The sequence below is a fragment of the Lissotriton vulgaris genome, chromosome 11 (genome assembly GCF_964263255.1).
Source record: "Lissotriton vulgaris chromosome 11, aLisVul1.2, whole genome shotgun sequence".
In the NCBI taxonomy this organism is placed as follows: domain Eukaryota; kingdom Metazoa; phylum Chordata; class Amphibia; order Caudata; family Salamandridae; genus Lissotriton; species Lissotriton vulgaris.
Window position 1 is genome coordinate 374,945,061 of NC_141699.1, and position 20,950 is coordinate 374,966,010.

Consider the following 20,950-nt stretch of genomic DNA (forward strand, 5'->3'; position numbering starts at 1 on the left):
CTTTGGCACGTGAGCACACGTGTAGAATGCGAGTAGGATGTGGGGACTGATTACGTGGGAGGTGGAACCGGTTACGGGCAAAGCTGGTCGGAGGCACAAGCGTCAGTTGTTCATACCGCGGTTGTTTGTCCAGCAGTATGGTGTCCATTATTGCCATATTCTAACTGTTCGGTCGACGCTCTAGTTCTTATGGAAGTCTCGCTTCCTTCTGTCTTCTAGGCTTCCTTTTTAGACCCGCCTTAATTACAAGACCCGCCTCTCAGTACATGCTTCTGTAGCACATCTTTCTAAAGGAAGTAGTTAGGCTCACTCCTCTCGCCCCGGAAGCGATATCGTCTACCTTCTGCGGTTCCAGCGGTCGGTCGGACGTGCGGACATTAAGCTGAAACATGGCTTCAAGGTTACTCGTGAGGAGCGCGCTGCGGGCTCTGAGCAGTGGAACCGGGACAGCTCGTGTACCTTTGGCGGCCAGGTCGATGTCTGCAGGAGGTAATATCTGGGAAGCAAGGAGCGTGGTGTGGCAGGACTTCACCATAAGATCCTGGAAGGATCGATTTGGCGTTCGGGCTAGATCTGCCGAGTTTTAGAACTGGGGAACCATGTTAGAGTCTCGGCTTCGGGTCAACATGTTGTCATTCTGGGCAAATCACTTACTCTCTCACTGCTTTAAAAGCAAAAATGAATGTGACCTTGTGAAATGTGACTGGTGCTCGTGTAAAGCGCTTAAGTCAATACCCTCGAGTTCACAATATATCAAAACAAAAAAAAGCTATTTAAACATGTTGGACAATGTTCCGAGGATGTGGTGAGGTCATTCTTATAAGGGGCATTAAGAGAAAGCACGTCTGTAAACGATGGAGGCAAGAAAGGTCATAGCGCCCGGTCTCCCCGAAAAGGTAACGGACGTTACATTTCTATGTGAGAAACCATTCAACATTGGGCCGGTGGGGAACCTGTAGTGTTTATATAACCTGAAGCCCAGGAGGTCATATGCTAACAGCCTCGATTGGTCTTCGCGCTTCAAAATTCAGTACATTGAGAGCTGCCATATTTGTCGCCACTGGTTCTTTATTTTTTAATTTTTACTACTTAAGCCCATTCCACATTAATTATCTGCAACTGGCAAGTATTTTTTGTAAGCAATTGCGCTACCTACACCAAGTCTCCTATGTATAGGTTAGTGATAACAGGTTAAATGTGAGACTATTGTACTACGTTAAATTTAGACCGGTTCTGAGTATCTTTTTGCTCAAAACCAAAATGCGGCTTTACTGCATTTTAACAGTGAAACCCAAGGAACTGCATCTCCACCACAGATACATTTTGGAAACTTAGTCGCTGTAGTTATTGTAAATAATTGCCCACTGTTGGATTGCTTAGTTGTTGGTAATACAGCACATGTAGACTGTGGTACCTTAATGTCCAAGTCTGTTGCATTACCACATATCTAGTACCAAGTTTTAAATGGCGTCCTTGGAAGTTACACCTGCTACTTGGTGTATGCACTATATTAAACACAGAAGGTGATGGGAAGAATGGCAATCACCCATGGTAGAATTCGAACCCATTGTTCTTTTGCTCACCATTCCTCCTCATGTTGGCCCTAGCAGTTTGTGAACTGGTGTTGAGCCAGTGCTTAGTTTGTAAAAGGAAAAAAATGTTTGTGCCAGGGCCATTCCGTGACTGCCTTCACCGCAACCAAGGGGGGCCCTCCCTCGGGCCGGTCTGCGTACCGCCCAAGAAGGGAACATCCATCGTGTTGGGCTGCGGCGCTGGCGAGGTTGCTGCGGAGCTGCGAAGGACGGTGTCAGCGCTAAATGGCCAGATTCTCCTTGGAAACTGCTTGGCAGATCTAAAACAGCGAATGTCTCACCTGTGGATTGCTGGCAGTGTGTGCATTGTTGGGCTGTGCGAGTCGGGGCGGAGTCCCGGTGCACCCTTCTTTCCCTTGGTGTGGGGGAGACCGGATGAGCCTGTGACCACGATCCGCGTGAGAGAAGTGTAGATTTTCAGACGGGGAGCAACATAGCTGCTCGGTGTCTCGCGGGTCTATACGACGCCAGGAGAGGTGCGGAGTGACAACACTTGCCTTGTCGCTGACAGGCAGATCTCCGGCGGCTGGGTGGTATCATCGTGAGGGTGTGCACGCTGGGTGGCCCCGGGCGGCGGACGGAGCATCATAGCGACCTGATCTCTCTCAGAATCGGATGCGAGCAGCGTGATTTACTGTGTTTTTGAAGTTACCGCAATACAAGCCTGACAGTCGACACCGCAAAGCGCTCTCACAGAGAAACGTTCGATAAACATTTGACATTCTTCTCATTGAACGCTGTGCTGTACTGCTAAAGGCCACTGACCCGTCCTGCCTGACCCTGATGCTGACACCTTAAATGGCGGTTCCCACTGCAGAGATGTGATTGAATGCAATTGTACGCCAGTGTATGCAAGTGACATTTAACCTACCAGGACTGTCTGACCTCATGATGGCGTCTGGAATTCATTTGGACCATGGTTTCTCCCCCCCTCCAACCAAATCTGACCATCTCTGAGTACTCCTGATTTCCACCCTGACAGTGGAGTCTGAGCACTTTGTCCGACGCCCGGTGGAGCTGCTCTGTTCAGCTATTGAGATCAGCCTTGGCTCGTCCCCTGACCGTCACCTACCCAGCCGGACTCTGGGCACAATTTTTCTCCCTGTCTCGCCCACCCAATCGTATTTCTGTAATTATGCTTTTTCCTTGTCTCCTATCTATATATCTGTTCCCATTTAGCACTTTCTCTTATTGTCTACTTCCTTTGCTCCTATCCCCTCTCTCCTGAATTTTTCCCCTTACCCGCTACACCGCCGAGGCCCCCTTGTCCTTTTGTACCCTTTGACTAAGCACTCCTTCTCCCCTTGTTGGGGAAAGATCCAATATTTATATACTGGAGTCTCTGCGAACCCGCTTAGTCCACAGTGCCTAGGGCGCCACTCATAGTTGAGGTATGGTATGGCACCCCTTGCCAAGCTCTCCCTCTCCCCTTTTTGGGGAAGGATCCAGTATGTGGGCCTTGGAGTCTCGGAGACCCAATCTGAGAGAGTCCACTGAGTTTAGGGAGCCTCTTGCAACTGAGATGGGGATATGATACCAATTCCCCTGGGATCACAGTTTACTGGACTTTGGGCGCAGCTCTGACTCGTCTACCGGTCTGTGTCCCAGTCACCCCCCCCCCCCCCCCCCCCCCTTCCCATGCTGGTTTGTGTTCCCGTCACCCCCCCCCCCTTTTCCATGCTGTGTTCTATCACCCCCCCCCCCTCCCCCATTCTCTCTAATTCCCCTGCTCTTACCCCTTCTCCTGAATATCTCCCCTTGCCTGCTTTTTCCCTTACGTATATGGCCTTTTTGTTTCTCAACCTTACTCGTCTCTATGTTGCCAGGCTCTAATAACTGTGTAACTTTTTGTAACAATGTAACCTGCAATTATGGTCTGATACTCATGTGAAGTGCACTGATACCTCTGGGTCTAGCCAGCGCTATATAAAACCTTTAAAATAAATACAATAAATTCTCAGGCCCCATTACGTTTTGTTTAATTCACAAACAAATGTAAAAAAAATCTAAATTTTAATAGGAAGGTTGGGGCTTTTCTAAATTCAATTAGGGCCATTCATAATCCATACTGTATTCTGTTTGATGCAATTCCACTGCTCCTGTGAATCAATTGGGAGGATACTAACTGAATTTTTAACCTCCAATTTCAAATTCCTTCACATTTACAGAACATTTTGAAGTTTTACATTTTACAATTTGCTTATTTCTGTAAACTTTACTCCCTTTTCTAAATTTTAAAAGCAGTTGCGTTCCCCCTGAGTAAGCTTTGCCGACCCCCAGGGATCCCTGACCACAGGTTAAGAACCACTTCTCTAGGGCATAAATACCAAACCACTACAAACATTAGTAAAACCAAAAGGTCAGTATTTAATGTTGTAGTAAAGAAGGATCTGCATCTTATGGTTATCCCCCACCTTTTGCTTGATGTGATGCTGTTTTTGACTAGTCTGGGATCCTGCTAATCAGAAACCCAGTCTATCTGCTTTCCCCTAAAACTGTTGTGTATGTACTTAGGTACCCCTCAGATTGGATTATGGGGTACCCTTGTCAGTCCCTAGTATATGGTACCGAGGGCATAGGTGCCCCAGAGGTCCCCCTTGGGCTGCAGCATGTATTATGCCACCCATGAGACCATTCAAAATGGAACTATAGGCTCGCCATTGCAGCCTGTGTACGTTGGTGCATGCACCACTTACGAAATGTATAGGTTTACTATATCTAAGGGTCACTGCACTTAAAACCTATAAGTTATCCCTATAGCAGGCCTTGAGAATCCTAAGGGCAGGGTGCTTGGTTCTAGGTGAGAGGGTGCCACTGCATGAGTAAGACACCCCTGCAAACTACGGAGTCCATTCTCCCGGGTTGTCAGTGAAGCAGCCATATACTAGCATAGAGGGACATTACGCGACCTTGTGATTACCATCTCAAACAGCTGCAAAAACCCTATCTTATTTGATGTCAAACATGTTGGAATCATACCCCCATACCGGTAACTGGTATGGGAGGTATGATCTACCCACCAGGAATGCCCTCCGTGGGATCTCTGTGTTCCGGGTACCAGCCTGAGCCAAGCTCAAGCATGGGAAGGCATGACAGTAGGTATCCTGTCACAGGGAGGTGGAATCACGTCCCAGACAGGATTTAGTGTATGAAGACTGAGTGGGTGCGCTTGCCAGTGACTGAAAGTCTGCATGAGGGGCACAATTGGTGTCCCTGTGCATAGTCCAGTTCAAACCAGTTTTGGGAGCCATTGGCTCCCGCTCTGGCACAAAACTGGACACTAAGTAGTAGACTACCCCCCCCCCTCCTCCTCCAGACCCTTCCCTGGGAGTGTCCCTTGAATCTCTCCAGCCCTTTCCCTATGGTACTTAGGGTTTACCTGGTTGTAGGACCCAAGATTCAGAACTGAAACCACTGCACTTCAACCGTCTGGGCACTTTGGACTTCATTTGGGCTTGACTTCTCCCTCTGTCTGCTGCATAATCTGTTTTAGGTAAAGGTCTGTAGTTTAGTCAGTCAGATATTTGACGACAACACACATTAAGTTCTAGGTTAAAAAATTGACAGTTTATATAGTTATGTCCCACTTCAATCAAAATTTGTCACACATAAATGATAGAAAATATTTTCATTTTATTATTTAGTATTTTTTATAGGATTATAAGATTGAGGGTCATAACTCTTTATATTGACCTCATATTATATATAAATGTACAGATTTGATCTCATAAAATGATATTTCTTAGACATTCATATGTACATCTAGAGCATATTAAAAACAACCAAAATAATATTAGACTTGTATTGACAGAGGCAATGCGGTAGATGGAACTACGCGCGCTTTGCCATGTCGGCCTTCATCAGGTTACCGTCTTTTGCACTAAAACTAAAATAAAAATGTGAAAATGTATTATTATACAGCCTCTACCCATATATTTTTGTATAACCAAAACATCCCTGAGATCTAGTGTGCTTGGGGGGCAGAAAGACTAACATATATACATTGCCAAAGGGGAGCGCAAGCTTCCCCCCCACTCTCCTCCAAGGGGCCGCTCCGCCTATGTCTAGTGGGTGGATCCCTGCTTGGGGCTCACCCTCCTGTGGTGATTTCACCAGGCTGTGATCCGCTGGGCAGAGGTAACATTGGAAAGGAGGGATTCTCCTCTTTCCAACGATGCCTCTACCATAAGAATCAGTGCTCCCAGAGTACTGACTCAATGAAAGTAAAACCAGCTCCTCGGCTCATTTTACTTTCACTTTTACTGCAATTACATCAGCATGCCCTGCATGTATTTTTTTTTTTTTTTTGCGTAATTTGTTTTTACTGCAGTGACAATTGGCTGCTCTTTCTGAGCAGCCTGGTGTAAAGAACGGACTCTCACAAGTGCATGGCACCAGAGGAGCCTTTACGTTCCTCCCCAGTGTCGGCCAATGGCCGACACCCGCACTCAGGAGGTAGTGTGGCCAACAGCCGCACTTAAAAGCTCAACTGCTTTTTTTTTTTTTTTTTTTTTTTTTTACTGCTCAACTTAGTGTATATTAAAGCTTCATGGTGTATGGTGGCTTGTTTTATGTAGAGCATGCTTTCTAAGAGGTTTTTCTTGTCTTGATTTAACAGACTACCTAAGGTTAGTAGGAGTACTTTAGCTAGACCTTCTGCGATGATGACCTGTTCTTGGTAGTAGGTCTCACTCTCACTGCTTTGGAAACTTTTGGGGGGGAATTAGTTTCTATGCCTCCGTCACTCTGTTTGCTCTTCTTGAAATACATTCATTAGCTACCCTGCTTAAAGACTGTGCAGTAGATATGATTTGCTGTCTGTTATTAACCAAGTGAATGGACACTTTTGTTAAGCAACAGTCGCTTAACAGACATCCATACAAAATTAAAACCGCTGTTTCTCTTGATCAGGTATTCCCACCGATGAGGAGCAAGCCACAGGACTGGAGAGGAAGGTCATGAAGGCTTTGGAGAAGGGCAAGGTCTGTATTAGTTCCATGGTTCAGCTGACCCAGACCACACTATACACTAAGACTGCCGGTGCCCAAGGTGTATTTTCATAGTATGTTTTGTAGCTCTATAGTAATCAATGTACATACTAAAGACTCCCACAATACCAGCAAATATGTAGCACTTGTAATGTCAGCACTGTTACAATGAAAGGACATGTTTTTTTTTGTTTAAGAAAAACGTTACTAACAGGACTGTTTATGGTGTGTAAAGGCACCAAACTTACACAGTGAATGGAGTAAATAGTTGACAGTTCAACTGATAGTCACAGTTTAGGCAAATACATTGTAAAACACTATGTACACTTTATTGTCAACACTGCCATGGGTTAGCTGTCCCATCTCATTAGTGGTCTTTGGTTTAGTTTTTAATTTTCTCAATGAACCAGAGGTGACCAATTTTAATAGATTTTGGAACGGTTGTAGAATTAGGCCTGGAAAGGTTATGCAAAATAGTTATACCTTGATTTCAGCTTCTGCCTGAGGGAGCATTCACCCTAATGTGAGCCTATTTAAAGTTGTTGAGCTTCAGCAGAAATAGCTTAGTAAAAGCCATGGACAAAGTGACAATTGGCCTCTTGGAAACCATTTGCACACCCCAACAAACTGCTACAACTGACCCATATCCCTGCTCCCATTCCCTGCCAAAGTCCTTGAGGACCATCAACCAACAACTCACCAAGCACCTGGAACAGAGCCACCTTCTTGACTCCTCCCAATCCGGCATCTTCACTAACCACAGCACAGAGACGGCCCTGATCGTGGCCCCCAACAACATCCGTGCCCCCTAGTTTGTGGAGAAACAGTGGTTGTCATCTTTCTTGTCCTATTAGCAGCTGTTGACATAGTCTCCCACCACATGCTCACCGCAAGGCTGCACAGCATCAGTATTTAAGGAGCCGCTCTCAAAAGGATCGCCTCTTTCCTCACAGGAACAACACAAAAAGTCTGCCTCCCAACCCAAATAAATCATCTGCGTAGTACCCCCAAGGCTCATCTCCACCCTCTTTAACACCTACATTGGCCGTCATCGTCCGGTCACACAGGCTCAACATCTTATACGCTGACGACACACAACTCATCCTCTTCCCTCTCAAAGGACCGCACCGCACCACCACCATGCAAAAAACATCGGCTCCGCCCTGAACAGCAAGCTAACCAGGACATCCCAGGTCAACAGTCTACACCGCAGAGCTCAAGATGCACCATCACTCAAGTCCTCATTACCAGCCGACAGGACTAGGGTAACGCTCTCTACTCGGGAATTGCAGCTCACCTCCTCCATGGACTTAAGGTCATACAGAATGTCCCTTGATAAGCCCACTTCCTCTCTTCACTGTTGGACAGGCCTCATGAAAGGCCCAATCCCTCCCCGCATGGCGGGTCACGGACCCCTGCTCCTCCTGTTTCCCGGACAAGAACAACCCCTGCAACCCGCCGGGGCAACCCACGGCCCTTCCCCGACGGAACCCCAGCTCCTGAACACCCCAGTATCGGCTGGCCCGTGCCCCTTCCAGAACCACTGTCCCTGGCCCAGCCGCCATTTTGGACACTACACGACCAGGCCGCGTGGCCTCGGGTCGACCTCGGCCAGGCCCCGACATCGAGGCACCACCATCCACCCAGGGGGTGAAGAGACCACTTGGCAGTTCAATGGGAGAAGGAGTGTCGATGGCTTCCCTCCGCCAGGTGTCGATCGCCCCCAGCCTCCCCGGGCGCTGGCTCCACCCCCCTGCTGGGTGTCTGGACTCCCTCATCCCGGACCTCCCGACCTCCAAGTGTGAGGGTCCGGACATCAAAGGGCGCCAGACCTATAACTGGGGCAGCTCCAGAGCAGGAAGGCAGTTGTATCCTGGAGTCGAGAGACACCGAGACAAACTCATCCTTGGAGGCCTGCTGCCGCGGCCCTCCTCGTCGTGAACCATCTTCAAGGCCTGCTGGCGCTGCCGCGGCCCTCCTCGTCGTGAACCATCTTCAAAGCCTGCTGGTGTTGCCGCGGCTCCTCGTCGTGAACTATCCTCAAGGCCTGCTGGCGCTGCCGCGGCCCTCCTCGTCGTGAACCATCTTCAAAGCCTGCTGGCGCTGCCGCGGCTCCTCGTCGTGAACCATCCTAAAAGCCTGCTGGCGCTGCCGCGGCCCCTCATTGCGAACCCTCCAGCTCGAGGATTGTGAGCTCCACCTTGGGCTGCTTCGGTACCGGACCGGTACTCAGACTGTCCCGCTACCCCTTTTTCCCCAAAGAGACTAGAATTGACGGGACCCTCGTGTCCTAGACCTGCTGTACCGCTCATCACCTTGCCTAAAGATATCTATAAAAGTGTGCAGAACTTATCCTTGTGTGATGTCTGTCTGTGGGGGGGAAGTTACTTGTCTGCACGATTACCGGAGAGGGCCCTCGTCGGAGGCCTCTCCCCCTGTACTCGGCCGACCCTCCGGGTCTCCGTCTAACATTCACCTTAAAGAACTCCACTGGCTTCCTTTTTTTTAATATATATTTTATTGATTTTTCGCATAAACTCGCAGCACAGTACACAAAGAAAAAAGGAGAATACCAGCACAAATTTAAACTAAGCAACAATAAATGCAAAATACAACAAAAGTAGCAAAGACTAAGAACTACTTATTGCGGGTTCTTACAGATAACATAGAACAGAATCAGAAAAGAGACAAAAAAAAGGAAAACAAAAACCAATATGCTAATCTATGTATTCAACTTCCAGACATACCCTCCTTCCAAGTCCGTATCGGTTCCCAGATTTTCTTCCCGAACTCTTGCCCTCCTCCCCCTTCTAGCATATATGCCTTTTTGTAAATTATAGACCGCCAGGAGAGTAGCCAGCCAGTGTTGCGTTGCCGGTGGTATTTTAGCCAGCCAAGTCCTAGCTATCGCGAGTCTCAGAACTGCCATGCCAACAAACAAATTCCCCATACATACTATCCGAATCTGTACTAACGCCAAGTAACATCAAAGGTGGTGTAAGGGTGGTATTAAGCCCAAGCGAACGGCCCAGGAAACCTTCAATGTCTTTAATAAGTGTGTGGAGCTGTGTACAAGTAGCAAATATATGTATAATATCTGCCTCTGACGCATTGCATCGTGAGCAAGTGGTCCCGGCGGTTCCTCCCCACTGGGCTATTCGTGCTGGGGTATAATAGAGAGAGTATATTGTCTTGTAGTGCTGGGCTTGTAAAGAGGCAGAGCATAATACTGAGCACCCTAGCTCTAGAGACTTGAAAGCAGCCTGCCTCGATGTCAAGTTTATTTGCCCACTTATCTCCTTGCTATTCCAGATGGTCTGGTTTGACCGCTGCCAGGGCTGCATACAAGCTACGGATTGAGCATTCCCCACCCCTCTCTATGGTATCCAAAATGTCATTTTTAGCAAACCCTGCAGCCCCTCCCTTCCTTTTACTTAAAAAGCTCCGTATCTGAAGATGTTTAAAGAAACTCCTCCTGTTAATATGAAATTTAGCCTCTAGACTTGAGAATTGAAGTAAAACCACGTCTGGTCCCAACAGGTCCCCTATCTTCGCAATCCCCTTACTTGCCCAATCTGCCATAGTAGAATCAGCGAATATCAATGGAGGTCAAGTTTTATTTTTATTAAGCCGCGTATAGCTATTAAACCTCCCCATGCCAAATTTCTTTAGAAAGGCAGTCCAGATATTGTGGGCAGCCCGGACTGTCTTGAACCTTGTCCTTTTGAAGTAGGAGTAGTCAGTGCAGCTAAGAAAGGAGTTCTCCGTATCCGTACCAAGAATGGTTGCATATACCTCAGTAGAAGTAGATGTCATTTTAGGATCTGTCCCACCGCCTCCCACCAGCCCCTGCATATACTGCAGCGCTGCTGCCCAATAATAGTCTAAAGTTGGGGGCCCCCCAGCCTCCTCTAGCCCTAGGGAGAATCATATACCTATATGCCCTCCTGGTTTTCCCGTGTGACAAGATACATTTATTCAAAAGGGATTCCAATTTGTTAAACCAATTAGCCTCACATAATAAGGGTATTGCTCTAAAGAAATATAAAAACTTAAGTAAAAACTACCAAAGATAAGTGGAGATTATTCATTCTCACTAGATCCATACTAACTTTATACATTAGGGGTTCCATATTCCGTTCAACTACTGTATCTAGGTCTGCAGAGACCTCCACCCGAGATAAACTGCAGCGTTGACTATACAGGAATCATTACATACTACATAAGGGTTCTTAACTATCTGAGCCTTGTTACTATTAAGCCTATATCCTGAAATCTCTCCAAATCTCTGTGCTTCCCGTTCTACTTCACCGATGGCTAGGGTGGGATTGGGAGTAACAATTGCCACATCGTCCGCGTAGGCTAGAGTTTTAAATTGCGTGCCATTTATGCTTACAGCGGGGATATTTAGGTTACCTTATAATTTACGCAGTAAGGGATCCATATAGAGCACAAACAGAGGTGATGAAGGGCAGCCCTGCCTGGTCCCCCTATTGATCTGCACCAGCGCAGTAAGTCCCCTATTAATCTTAATCCGAGCTGTCGGTTCCTATATAGTGCTTGAACGGCTCGAATATAGCCTTCGCCTAAGCCATACCATCTCATTACCTCCCAAAGGTAGTCGCAAGAGACCCTATCAAACGCCTTTACTGCGTCTAAAAATAAAGCAGCGATGGGGTCCCCTTGGACTCCAGTGGCATCAAATAGAGTAATTACCTGCCTAATGTGCTGAGTAGTACCCTTTCCTGGAATGAACCCGTGTTGTGTGGAACTAACCATACCCTCAATCACTCTACCCAGTCTTTTCGCTAAAATTTTGGAATAAATCTTTGCATCTGAGTTCATTAAGGTAATCAGCCTGTATGACCCCGGAGCTGTGGACACCTTAACTTTTTTTAGTATAACTATAACTTCAGCCCCTCCCCATGAACTTGGGATTGAGTGCCCCTGCTGGGCCTGTATAACTGTATTTAGCAGCTCCGTGATAAGGACTTCTGTAATACCTTATAAAACTCAACGGGGATCTGGTCCGGGCCTGCTGCCTTAGCTGAAGGGAGTCCGCTAGTGCTGAAGCCACCTCCTCAAGAGAAATTGGGGATTCTAAAATTACCTTCTCATCCTCTGGCAAATCCGGAGCTAAATTGTGTTTAAGATAGTCCTTTATGTCTAAACTTCCTCCACCCTCTTCTGCGCTATAGAGATCAGTATAAAATTGTCTAAACACCTCTTACGCCCTCCGGATCGGATACCATATTTCCTTGTCTATCCAAGATACCCTTGATGTCTCCTGCTGCAGCTTGCTGTAGGGTACGGATTGCCAAGATATGTCCAACCCTCTCGCTCAGTTCAAAGCATTGTTCCTTCTTGGCTAAATAGTTGGCTGCAGCCTTTACTAGCAATACCTTCTATTTCTTCAGCTTTTAATGAGATACTTTTTAATATTTGCTGCTCCAAGGGCCTACCCTGCTGGATTAATAGGTTAAGATCTTCCTCTGCCTTAGCTAATGTTCTCACTATTACCTCTACTCTAATCCTCTCGGATTTCTGCTTGTGGATTGAATAGCTTAGTGTCTCCCCTCGGACTCCTGCCTTGAATGCATCCCAGGCATAACCTGAGGCTGTGCTCCCTCTATTGACAGTCCAGAATTCTCATATCCAATTATTCATGTAGTTAATATATCCGCTATCTTTCAGAAGGGCTGTCTCGAATGTCCAGATACTTTGCTTGACAGCTGCCCCCACTAAATAAATAGATATAATCAAGGGGTTTTGGTCCGATATTATTCGGGGGAGTTTCTCAATTTGGGATCTGGATAGTAAAGAACTAGAAATTAAAAAATAGTCTAATCTTACAGTAATTTTGTGAGGAGCTGAGAAGTAAGTACTACCATCCAGCTGTGGGTGCAGTTTTGCCTAGAGATCTGTCAATGCGTTGTTGCGCCATAGCTGCTAAAGCCCAGAATGATCTCTTCTTCCGACCAGTATACCACCGCCCTGTTTGAATCTCGGAGCCTGAGGGACTATTAATGTTTCGCCACAGCATATTATTGGTTCAAGCCATCTGGCTAATTCCGTGTCTAGATATTCAAATATGTCAGGATCGTCCTAATTCCACTATAACCCACCTACCCCACTGATCTTCCGCCTTCCTAGTCACTAGACAATCCCTTCCTTTACCCAGTATAGCTACCCCTCTTATTTTAGAACCTTGCTTTGTGTGAGCTAATAATGTAAACCCTAGTTGCTCCAAGAGAAATACCTTCCCTCCCTCAACATGAGTTTTTTGTTGTAAATATACGAAGTCCAATTTAATTGTTTTCAATAAAGCAGACACCCGAAGCCTTATCTGAACATCATTCAACCCTCATACATTAATTTAAGCAATATGACAAGACATTAAAATGCAGCAAAAGGTTGTTCTAGCTTCTTTACGAGACTTTCATTTAAACAGAAGGAAAGTGCTGTATGTTCTGTGCATGCCCCCCCTCTCCCCTGCCCTCTTTCCCCCCCAATCCCTCCCCCACCCCACTTACGGGCAAATATGGTCAGGCATGACCTATGTGTGGTCACTTTAGAATGTAGCTGTCGCCTCCTCCTCCCTCCCATAAGTTCTAAAATCAAAATCCTCCCCTTGAAGTCTGGTGCTGCTGAACCCTGTATCCCCTGTGATGAGACACTACTACCTGACCTTTAAAGTTTACTCTCATTGTTCCCCTTCCCAATAACCCAGCTCCTCCACCATGTATTCCTTTGCCTTAATTTCAGAAAAAAACATTTTCGTCTGTCCTTTAGTAATCCCTTTTAGTTTGGCTGGGTATAACAAATAGGCCTCTGATCCCAGGGCCTGGAGGGGGGCGATTTAACTGCCTCAATCACCACCTACGTTCCACTGTGACGTGGCAAAAATCAGGCCTGGCAAAAAGTCACATTATTAAATGATCGCTTCGTCTCTGGTTTTGCTTTTTCTAAGATTGCCTCAGCAGAAAGTTGCCTACAAATATGAGAATAGCCCTGAGTCTACCCTCTTGATACCCGCTCTGCCCTCTCTTAATTGTAAGGGGAAAGCGATGTGCCCTCTGGATTTCAACCTCCCGCTGCCAAGAGGATAGCTCCGGAAAGGCCCCTCTCAATAAGTTCACCACAAACAGACTGGCATCTTGCCCTTCAGCCACACCCAATAGTCTAATGTTATTGCAGCGTTGACGATTTTCATAATCTTCCACTGCACATCCTCCGCCACTTTCTGTTCTTGTTTGAATGTCTGGAAGCTACTAAAAACATCCTCCAGCTTCCCCGTCCTTTCTTCTACTTGAGTGACCCGCTCTGCGACCTCTCTTAAAGTTTATTCATCTTTCTTAGGGTATTCTGTATCTTTTTCGCCCCCTGCCTTGCGGCTTTCAACCCTGGCCTCGCTTTGCATAGATTTGAGGGTACTGAATAGCAAGTGCCACTGAAACTAGTTGAGGTAACGAATGAGGTGAGGCCTGTCCCCCGGGTAGGAGCGGGTTACCATCCGTATCCCGATAGGTCTGTGAAGTGGCTGAATAATCCCACAATAGTTTTTTGGAGGGGTCTGAAGGGCTGCCTGAGGGATTGAGTTTCCTCCTGGACCTGCGCTTTGCTTGCATGCATTTTGGAGCAGTAGAGCTGCTCCCTGAGTCAGTGGTCGTCCCATGCTCCCCTCATCCGTGCCCACCGATTCGGAGTCCTCATTAACCGAGTAGAAGCGATCTGGCAAGGCAGCCCCGCCAATGGCCCCATTTTCGCAGTGTCCGATTAGGTTAGCCTCTTGTTGTAAGGCTGCCAAAGCCGGGTTACTCCCCCAGGTGCTCATCTCCCCTCCTTCAGCTTGTCCCCCATCTGCCCGTTGGCCCACCCTGGGATTTGCCTGTGGGTGAATTGCGATGAACCGACAGGGTGCCCAAGCTGCCTCCATCGCCGCCCTGTACACACATTCGGTAATCGGCTGCCTTTTTACTCACAGTGCCAGGGATATTGTCCATGTCAGCCCCTGGTGCTCCTTCCATCGAGTTCTCGGTTGATGAAGCCTCTGCTCTGCGCTCAAGCCCTTGCTCCGGCTTCTGACCCAGCACCTGCTCCGGTTGCCTAGTTACCGGCGTGCCGGAGTCCTCGGACGTTCTGCGGATTGAGCTCCATCTCCTTCTCGCCGCTCCTCGCGCTGCTGACTGCCGCCTCGGCGGTCTCCGCAGGTTTGGTTACAAAACTCTCTACTACTGTAGGCTTCTGCATCGAAGGCTCTTTTGATTTTGTTTTTGTTCTGTATAGATCGAAGGGGGGCATTGTCACTGGGGACGCCAGGGGTAGGTGCTGCATCGTTGCTAACCCGTGTCTCGCCCGTCTTTTTTCCCCCAAGGTCTTTTTCGTAAGGCTAGTTGTATTACCCCACTGCATTGCAGAGCCGGAAACTGATTTATGCTCATTCTCATTCTTGTCTTTGTCCGGTGGGTCCTTCTGTGCGGCCAGATCCTTAGTCGTTCACTTTGTTTGGGCGTGGCGGCATGATGGAGGCCCCTTTACAAGCCAACGCAATAAGAGCTGTAATCCTTCTGCAGGCTCTATAAAAAATAGATTTTAAAAGCTCGCCGTTATATTGTCGCCACAGTAGACCGCTAGTAGTGCCGCTTTTGAGACCCCAGAGACCTGATCTCATCGCCGTACAGGGAGTCAGTTCAAACCATCAAAGCTGAGGAAGGGAGGAGGAGAAAAATGTGACTACTCTCTACAGACCATCAGCAGCCATCTTCTCCACTGGCTTCCAATGCAATAGAGATGCAGGTTCAAGCTACTAACCCAAGTATACAAAGTCCTTCACAACTGTGGCTCTGTCTACATCAAGCACCTTCTGAACACACACACACACACACACGCAACAGACTCCTCTGCTCAACCCCCCACCATTACCCATCCCCCCCCACCCCCCCCCCCCCCTCTTGTATCTCAAGTGCTGGACTCTCCTTCTCCATCACAGCAAAGACGTGGAACGTTCTGCCTCTACATTTCCAGACCGCCCTCATACTACCAGAGTTATGAAAATGATTGAAGAACTGGCTCTTCCACTGGACCCCACGAGTGCCTGGATACCCTCACGAGTGACAAGCAGTGCTTTAGATTTAGCTGATTTGTCTGCAGAGGCATCCTAGGTAAGATTGGTCGCAAGATAGGATTTTTTTAATAGGATTAGGTTAACCTTTTTTTTTTTTTTTTATAACCGCAACTATCCAACCAGAGGGTAATTTGGTGCTGAAGTATAAAACCAAAAACTCATAAAGAGGGTTTCCTGTTTCCTGTTTTTACAGATAAATACAGACGGAAAGCACTGTCTTTCCTGTCTGTATTTATTTTGACAGCAGAAAAATACAGATAATTTGGCATCTTAAGTGACTCAACATGCCGAGATCAATGGCTTTCAGGCCAATAGTTATACATAATGGCAGTATCGGGAGTTACAAAGCTAAATGAGCTATTCTTACATTACTGCATATCGCAACGTGTATATGTGCTATTGTACCATTTTTTTATTTATTTATTAATGTGGTTTAATATTTTATTATTTTTAGCTGTGTAATGTGCTAAAACCTGGCCGGCATCAAAGTAGGAGTGCAAGTTTATCCGTTAAATACAGAAATATAAGTGTTATCATCTGTTCACAAAACACAAATTAAATATAGATAAATACCAATAAGATGGCCAAAAAATAAATATGGATAAAACTGACAAATGTTAAAAAAATAAATACCATAAAACCAGGAGCCCTACTTATAAACCACACACACATACCAGACTAGAAGATACTAAAGCAGGAATACGGAAAGAGATGCTATCAAAATATTCCCTAGCTTCAACAGGCTTGACTCTTGGAATATTAAAAGAAAGGTGTGATTTCCATTTTATTCTAGCCACCAGAGAGAAGGCCAGACTACACAGAGACCTGTGAGGAAACTCAAAAAGATGTTGGCCCCTAAAACCCAGAGAGCACTTGAGATAGTAGCGCTTAATACAATAAAAGAAGGGGAAAGTTCTAAAGTCATATACAACTTTGTGCACAAGACAAAGCAATTTAAATCCATTATGTTCTTTAACCAGCAACCAGTGCAAAGTAGGCCAGCACAGGGGAGAAGTTATCCCATTACTTTCGATACATTGCTAATCTGGCCAAAACATTTAGCACAAGTTGCACTTCACGAACTGCACATTGTGCTAGATCTAGGTAGACTGGGTTATAGTAGTCCAGTTGCACCTACTTCCGGCCTTACTATTCCCTAGGGGCTAGTTTATCTTCTCTAATATGGAACTGTAGGTATAATCGTTCATTCCTGTCAGAGCGCCAAGATACCCGTAGGGTGGTAGCAGCGCCATACAAGAATACAATACCTAGATGAAGGCATTCAAAATTTTCAATTTGCGAGGAGAAAAATTACCAGTAAAAACAATGGTTTAGAGGAAGGAAGTGAAAGAAGCCGGAGCTGACAGTGAATTCTATGGAAGTTAAATCCCTGCTCAGTCTAATTTCATACCAGCAATTCTTACACGATTGATGGGAAGAGGCTTTGGGCCCATGGAGATAAGCCCAAATAGCAATCCTTAAAAAAAAAAGGGGGGGGGGGCTCGCAAGCTGTTAAATCTGTCTTCTCTCTAGTTCACTTCAGTTAATGTACATTCCTCTGGTTACCCTAGCGCAACAGTCATGCAGCTTTGAGGCATGGCTAGTAATCTCACCCAATATAATTTGAATGTTATCTGCATATAAAAAGGCCAGAGCAAAATACTGAATTGAGTACGCCAAAGAAATCTAATAGAGATCGAAAAATGAGGGCTGAAATGGAACCTGGGCTGGTCCCCAGGATAACGACCAGACCGATTAGATGCAGGAGGAAAAAGCAACTTGTAAAGTTCTGTTGCATTAAAAGTCTGTGAACCATGATAGTGCCTTCTCTGTGACACCAAGGTCAACAAGTCGGGATAGAGTAAAATGAAGGCTTCTGGGAGACGATAGCTCAGTGCAGCCACAACAACCATCTAAGTCTTTTGGAACACATCCTGATGATGGAGGCAATGAGAACCGTCCTTGGCTGGCTCTGCTCCAATAGCCAGAGGTATTTTTGGAGAGTAAATGGATGGATGGGTGGGGGTAGAAAAGCACATCCGCGAGAGCAGCGTGGAGCAGGTAAAAGCACACTGACGCAGAGAGCAATGCAGAGCTCAGTGAGAGAAGTACACAAGGGAGATAGCTAGAAAACGCATGTACCGACATGGAGTGCTTAAACTAAAGAAGTTCCCTAAAAGTCAGCAGTGGAAGCTTTAAAAGTAAATCGGAAAAGGGCAAGCTGTAAAAGGGCCGTGCTAAAGGAGGAGTAACACAAGACTGACCAACTTTGAATAAGAAGCAAGCAAATGCGTGACGATTGCACCAAGCAGTGAGCAGGTTATAAGCCAGCCCAGGTAGGCTCTCAGTAAGTCCAGATGGCAGTGCCTTTGTACAAAGGCGTGACCTACTCTGCTGTCAACGCCCACCACCCTCACTGTCTCTGCCACGAGGTCAAAATATTCTTGTTATTTATATACAGTTTTTAGTACACACTTAATGGAGCATATTAAAAACAATGACGGAGATACAGATTAAACCATCATTTAGAGTTGTCCAAATCGATGAAGCTTCTCCACTCAAACTGGTATAAAATAAAGTGTAAAAAAAAAGTTCATATTAAACAGTAACATTCCCACTCTGACTCTAAGGGGCCATTTGGTATTGTCTATAAGTATTTAGCACGCTGTATTGCATTTAAACTGTGAAGACAGATGTCCACAGGTTGGAAGGTACTACAAACCATGTCAAAGGAAAGGTGGTGGCCTCAGGAGAGGGTAGGTTCTTTTGATAACTCTTCGACAGCATAGTGAAAGAAGTAGACAGACCACTGTTAAACTACTAATAAAAAAATCACCCTGATCAAGCCCTGCAGCCGTTTATAGATGGAAATACTCACTGTTCAACTCTACATGTTAAATTTTACAAAGTACTTTGGTTGCTCAAGCACTAACTTGCTACCTATGTGGCCAGGTACTCGCCTACTGCCTCTGGCATTTCGTTCTGTGTATTATATTTCTCAGGGTTCAAGATTACTTGTGAAATTAGAGGATGTGATAACCATGCCATTTCACCAACAAATTGTTGAATTTGCATAAGTAATGTGGCTTCTTGGCGGGAGGGAGGAGGACATGCTATTTGATTTCCTTAGTGCCTTAATTAAATGTGTTGCTCTTTCTCTCCAGGATCCATACAGTATCCTGAAACCACCTCATTATGCTGGGACAAAGGAGGACCCTCACATCGTCCCTTCCATCAACAAGAAAAGGATTGTAGGCTGCATTTGTAAGTTCTAACAAGCTTGGATTTTCTGGAGTGGCATGGACCTCTTCAATTGGCTTTCTGCTTTAATACTCTTCTGTCAACCAATACATGGGAAATTTAAATGTGTTCGACTCCTTGGAGGCTTCCACATATAGAAATTACATCAATTATAGCATTTAGAATATCAGTTCTGAGAATTGTTTTGCTTGGCTATAAAATTGATCCTCATAGACCAACATTGAGATCCATTTGATTTAATTATCCAGAGAAATAATCTCAGAGCTTGACAGTGTTTTGGGTTGTTGAGCTGCTAGTAATTTACCATTATTCTGCGGTCTCCTTTGAAAGGTGTTCAGACGGATTACTTTGCATTCAAATTACATAGAGGGATTGCCATTTACTTGGGCCCAGGCGAAATTCCTGTTGCATCTGTATAATCTCAAATAATTTTGTGTTAAGCTTATGTAAAATTCTTGAACTGGCATAATTGGCAGCAAAGTTTTAGCATGGGAACGACTAGCGGCTGTTTGCAACGCTTGCCTTCTCTTCTTGCACCTTTCTCCTCCTGTTGCATGCCGCACACCCGTTTGTTGCTTGGCCCGTCGCTCCTGCGTTGTTGCTGCTTGGTTCGTCCCTGCCCCCCTTACACACATTGTTGCTGTTTGCCCTGTTCCTCCGTACCCCTCATGTTCTTGCTGCTTACACACCCACATGCGTTGTTGTTGGTTGACATTTTCTGTAGAAGTTTACAACTGTTCTATGCATAAAGTTAGTCTGTCATAGTCCATGTTTATACGTGTATGCTTGCTGGTGGTCATTTCTTTGCTCGTCAATGGCTCTGCCTGCTTTAAGTTAACTAATGTCAATATTTGATTTAGGCTCTTCTGCTGTGTTCCTTTCATTGTATTTAATGATCTTTCCTTCTTACACCACAGGTGAGGAGGACAACACCAGTGTCATCTGGTTTTGGCTCCATGAAGGAGAGCCCCAACGCTGCCCGTCTTGTGGTGCCCATTACAAGCTTGTTCCCCATGAGCTCCCTCACTAGTTTGTTTATCGCTTTGGTTGTACTTCCTGGCATTTTCGGGCGCAGGACTCACACTTGTTCTCAGTCTGCCACGTGTGGTGTAATTTATCTTTTCCAGTTGAAATCTCTAATAAAGAGCTGCTGCGATCGGCGTTCTCTCTACTTGTTTGAGTTTATTGTTCCACTGCCTGGTATTAGCTGGGTCTTATGCTTGGGAGAAAGGGGTGCTGCACAGAGAACAGACTGATTAATTGTACAGTGGGCATGTAAGCACTTAAATGGTACATACATTTAATACCTGGTTAAAAGTTTAATTAGGAACACCTGTCAACTAACCCAATGTATTTGTAGAGGATTTAAAGGCATTCATACAGAAAATGACTAATCTGCAACAGATTTAATTTTTTTGGGAGTAGTTAATAGTTTTAGTCCATTAACAATGTTTAAAGTAACGCTGAATCATCATATAGGCATTGGGGGTGTAGATATCCCCAAGAAAAAACATAGGTTGAAATAGTGGGTAGATTAAGATGGAAAAAATAATAAATGCTTTATTTGTATATGCTCCTAGTGAAAAGGTTTTGGGCTGTGTCGTAAAATGTAGCCAGTAATCCTGTTATTGCAAGAAACTTAAATATCAAGTGTTCACTTAAGGAGGCCTTACCCCGAAACCGCTTGTGTGCAGCTAGCACCTACATTTTACTGTGCTGATCAGCAGCGACAACAAAATCATTCGATTACACGAAAACAATCTGATACATGACGGGAACCGTTTCATTAACGTTAAACAGCTTACTGTGAAAGAGAATTTTTAGGGATTAATTGCGCTCAAATGCTGAACTGAATAGCCTTCAGTCCTTAGTAGTCTCCAGTTAGAGAGCTGTATTTTACATCAGTAGTGTTACAATACATTTAATGATCTCCGTGCAGGCACAAAGTAGCAGAGTTACGTGCTTAAAAACGTTACACAGCCAGC

At 45.7% G+C, this 20,950-nt stretch overlaps 1 protein-coding gene across 1 annotated transcript; it reads left to right on the forward strand.

Moving 5' to 3' along the window:
• The first annotated feature begins 254 nt into the window (after nt 1–254).
• Nucleotides 255–20,136, forward strand: COX5B (cytochrome c oxidase subunit 5B). Its single transcript, XM_086943357.1, has 4 exons — nt 255–489; nt 6,504–6,574; nt 18,869–18,968; nt 19,883–20,136. Exons 1-4 carry the CDS (start codon nt 390–392, stop codon nt 19,993–19,995), a joined length of 384 nt encoding a protein of 127 aa, XP_086799483.1. The 5' UTR covers nt 255–389; the 3' UTR covers nt 19,996–20,136.
• Nucleotides 20,137–20,950: the final 814 nt, after the last annotated feature.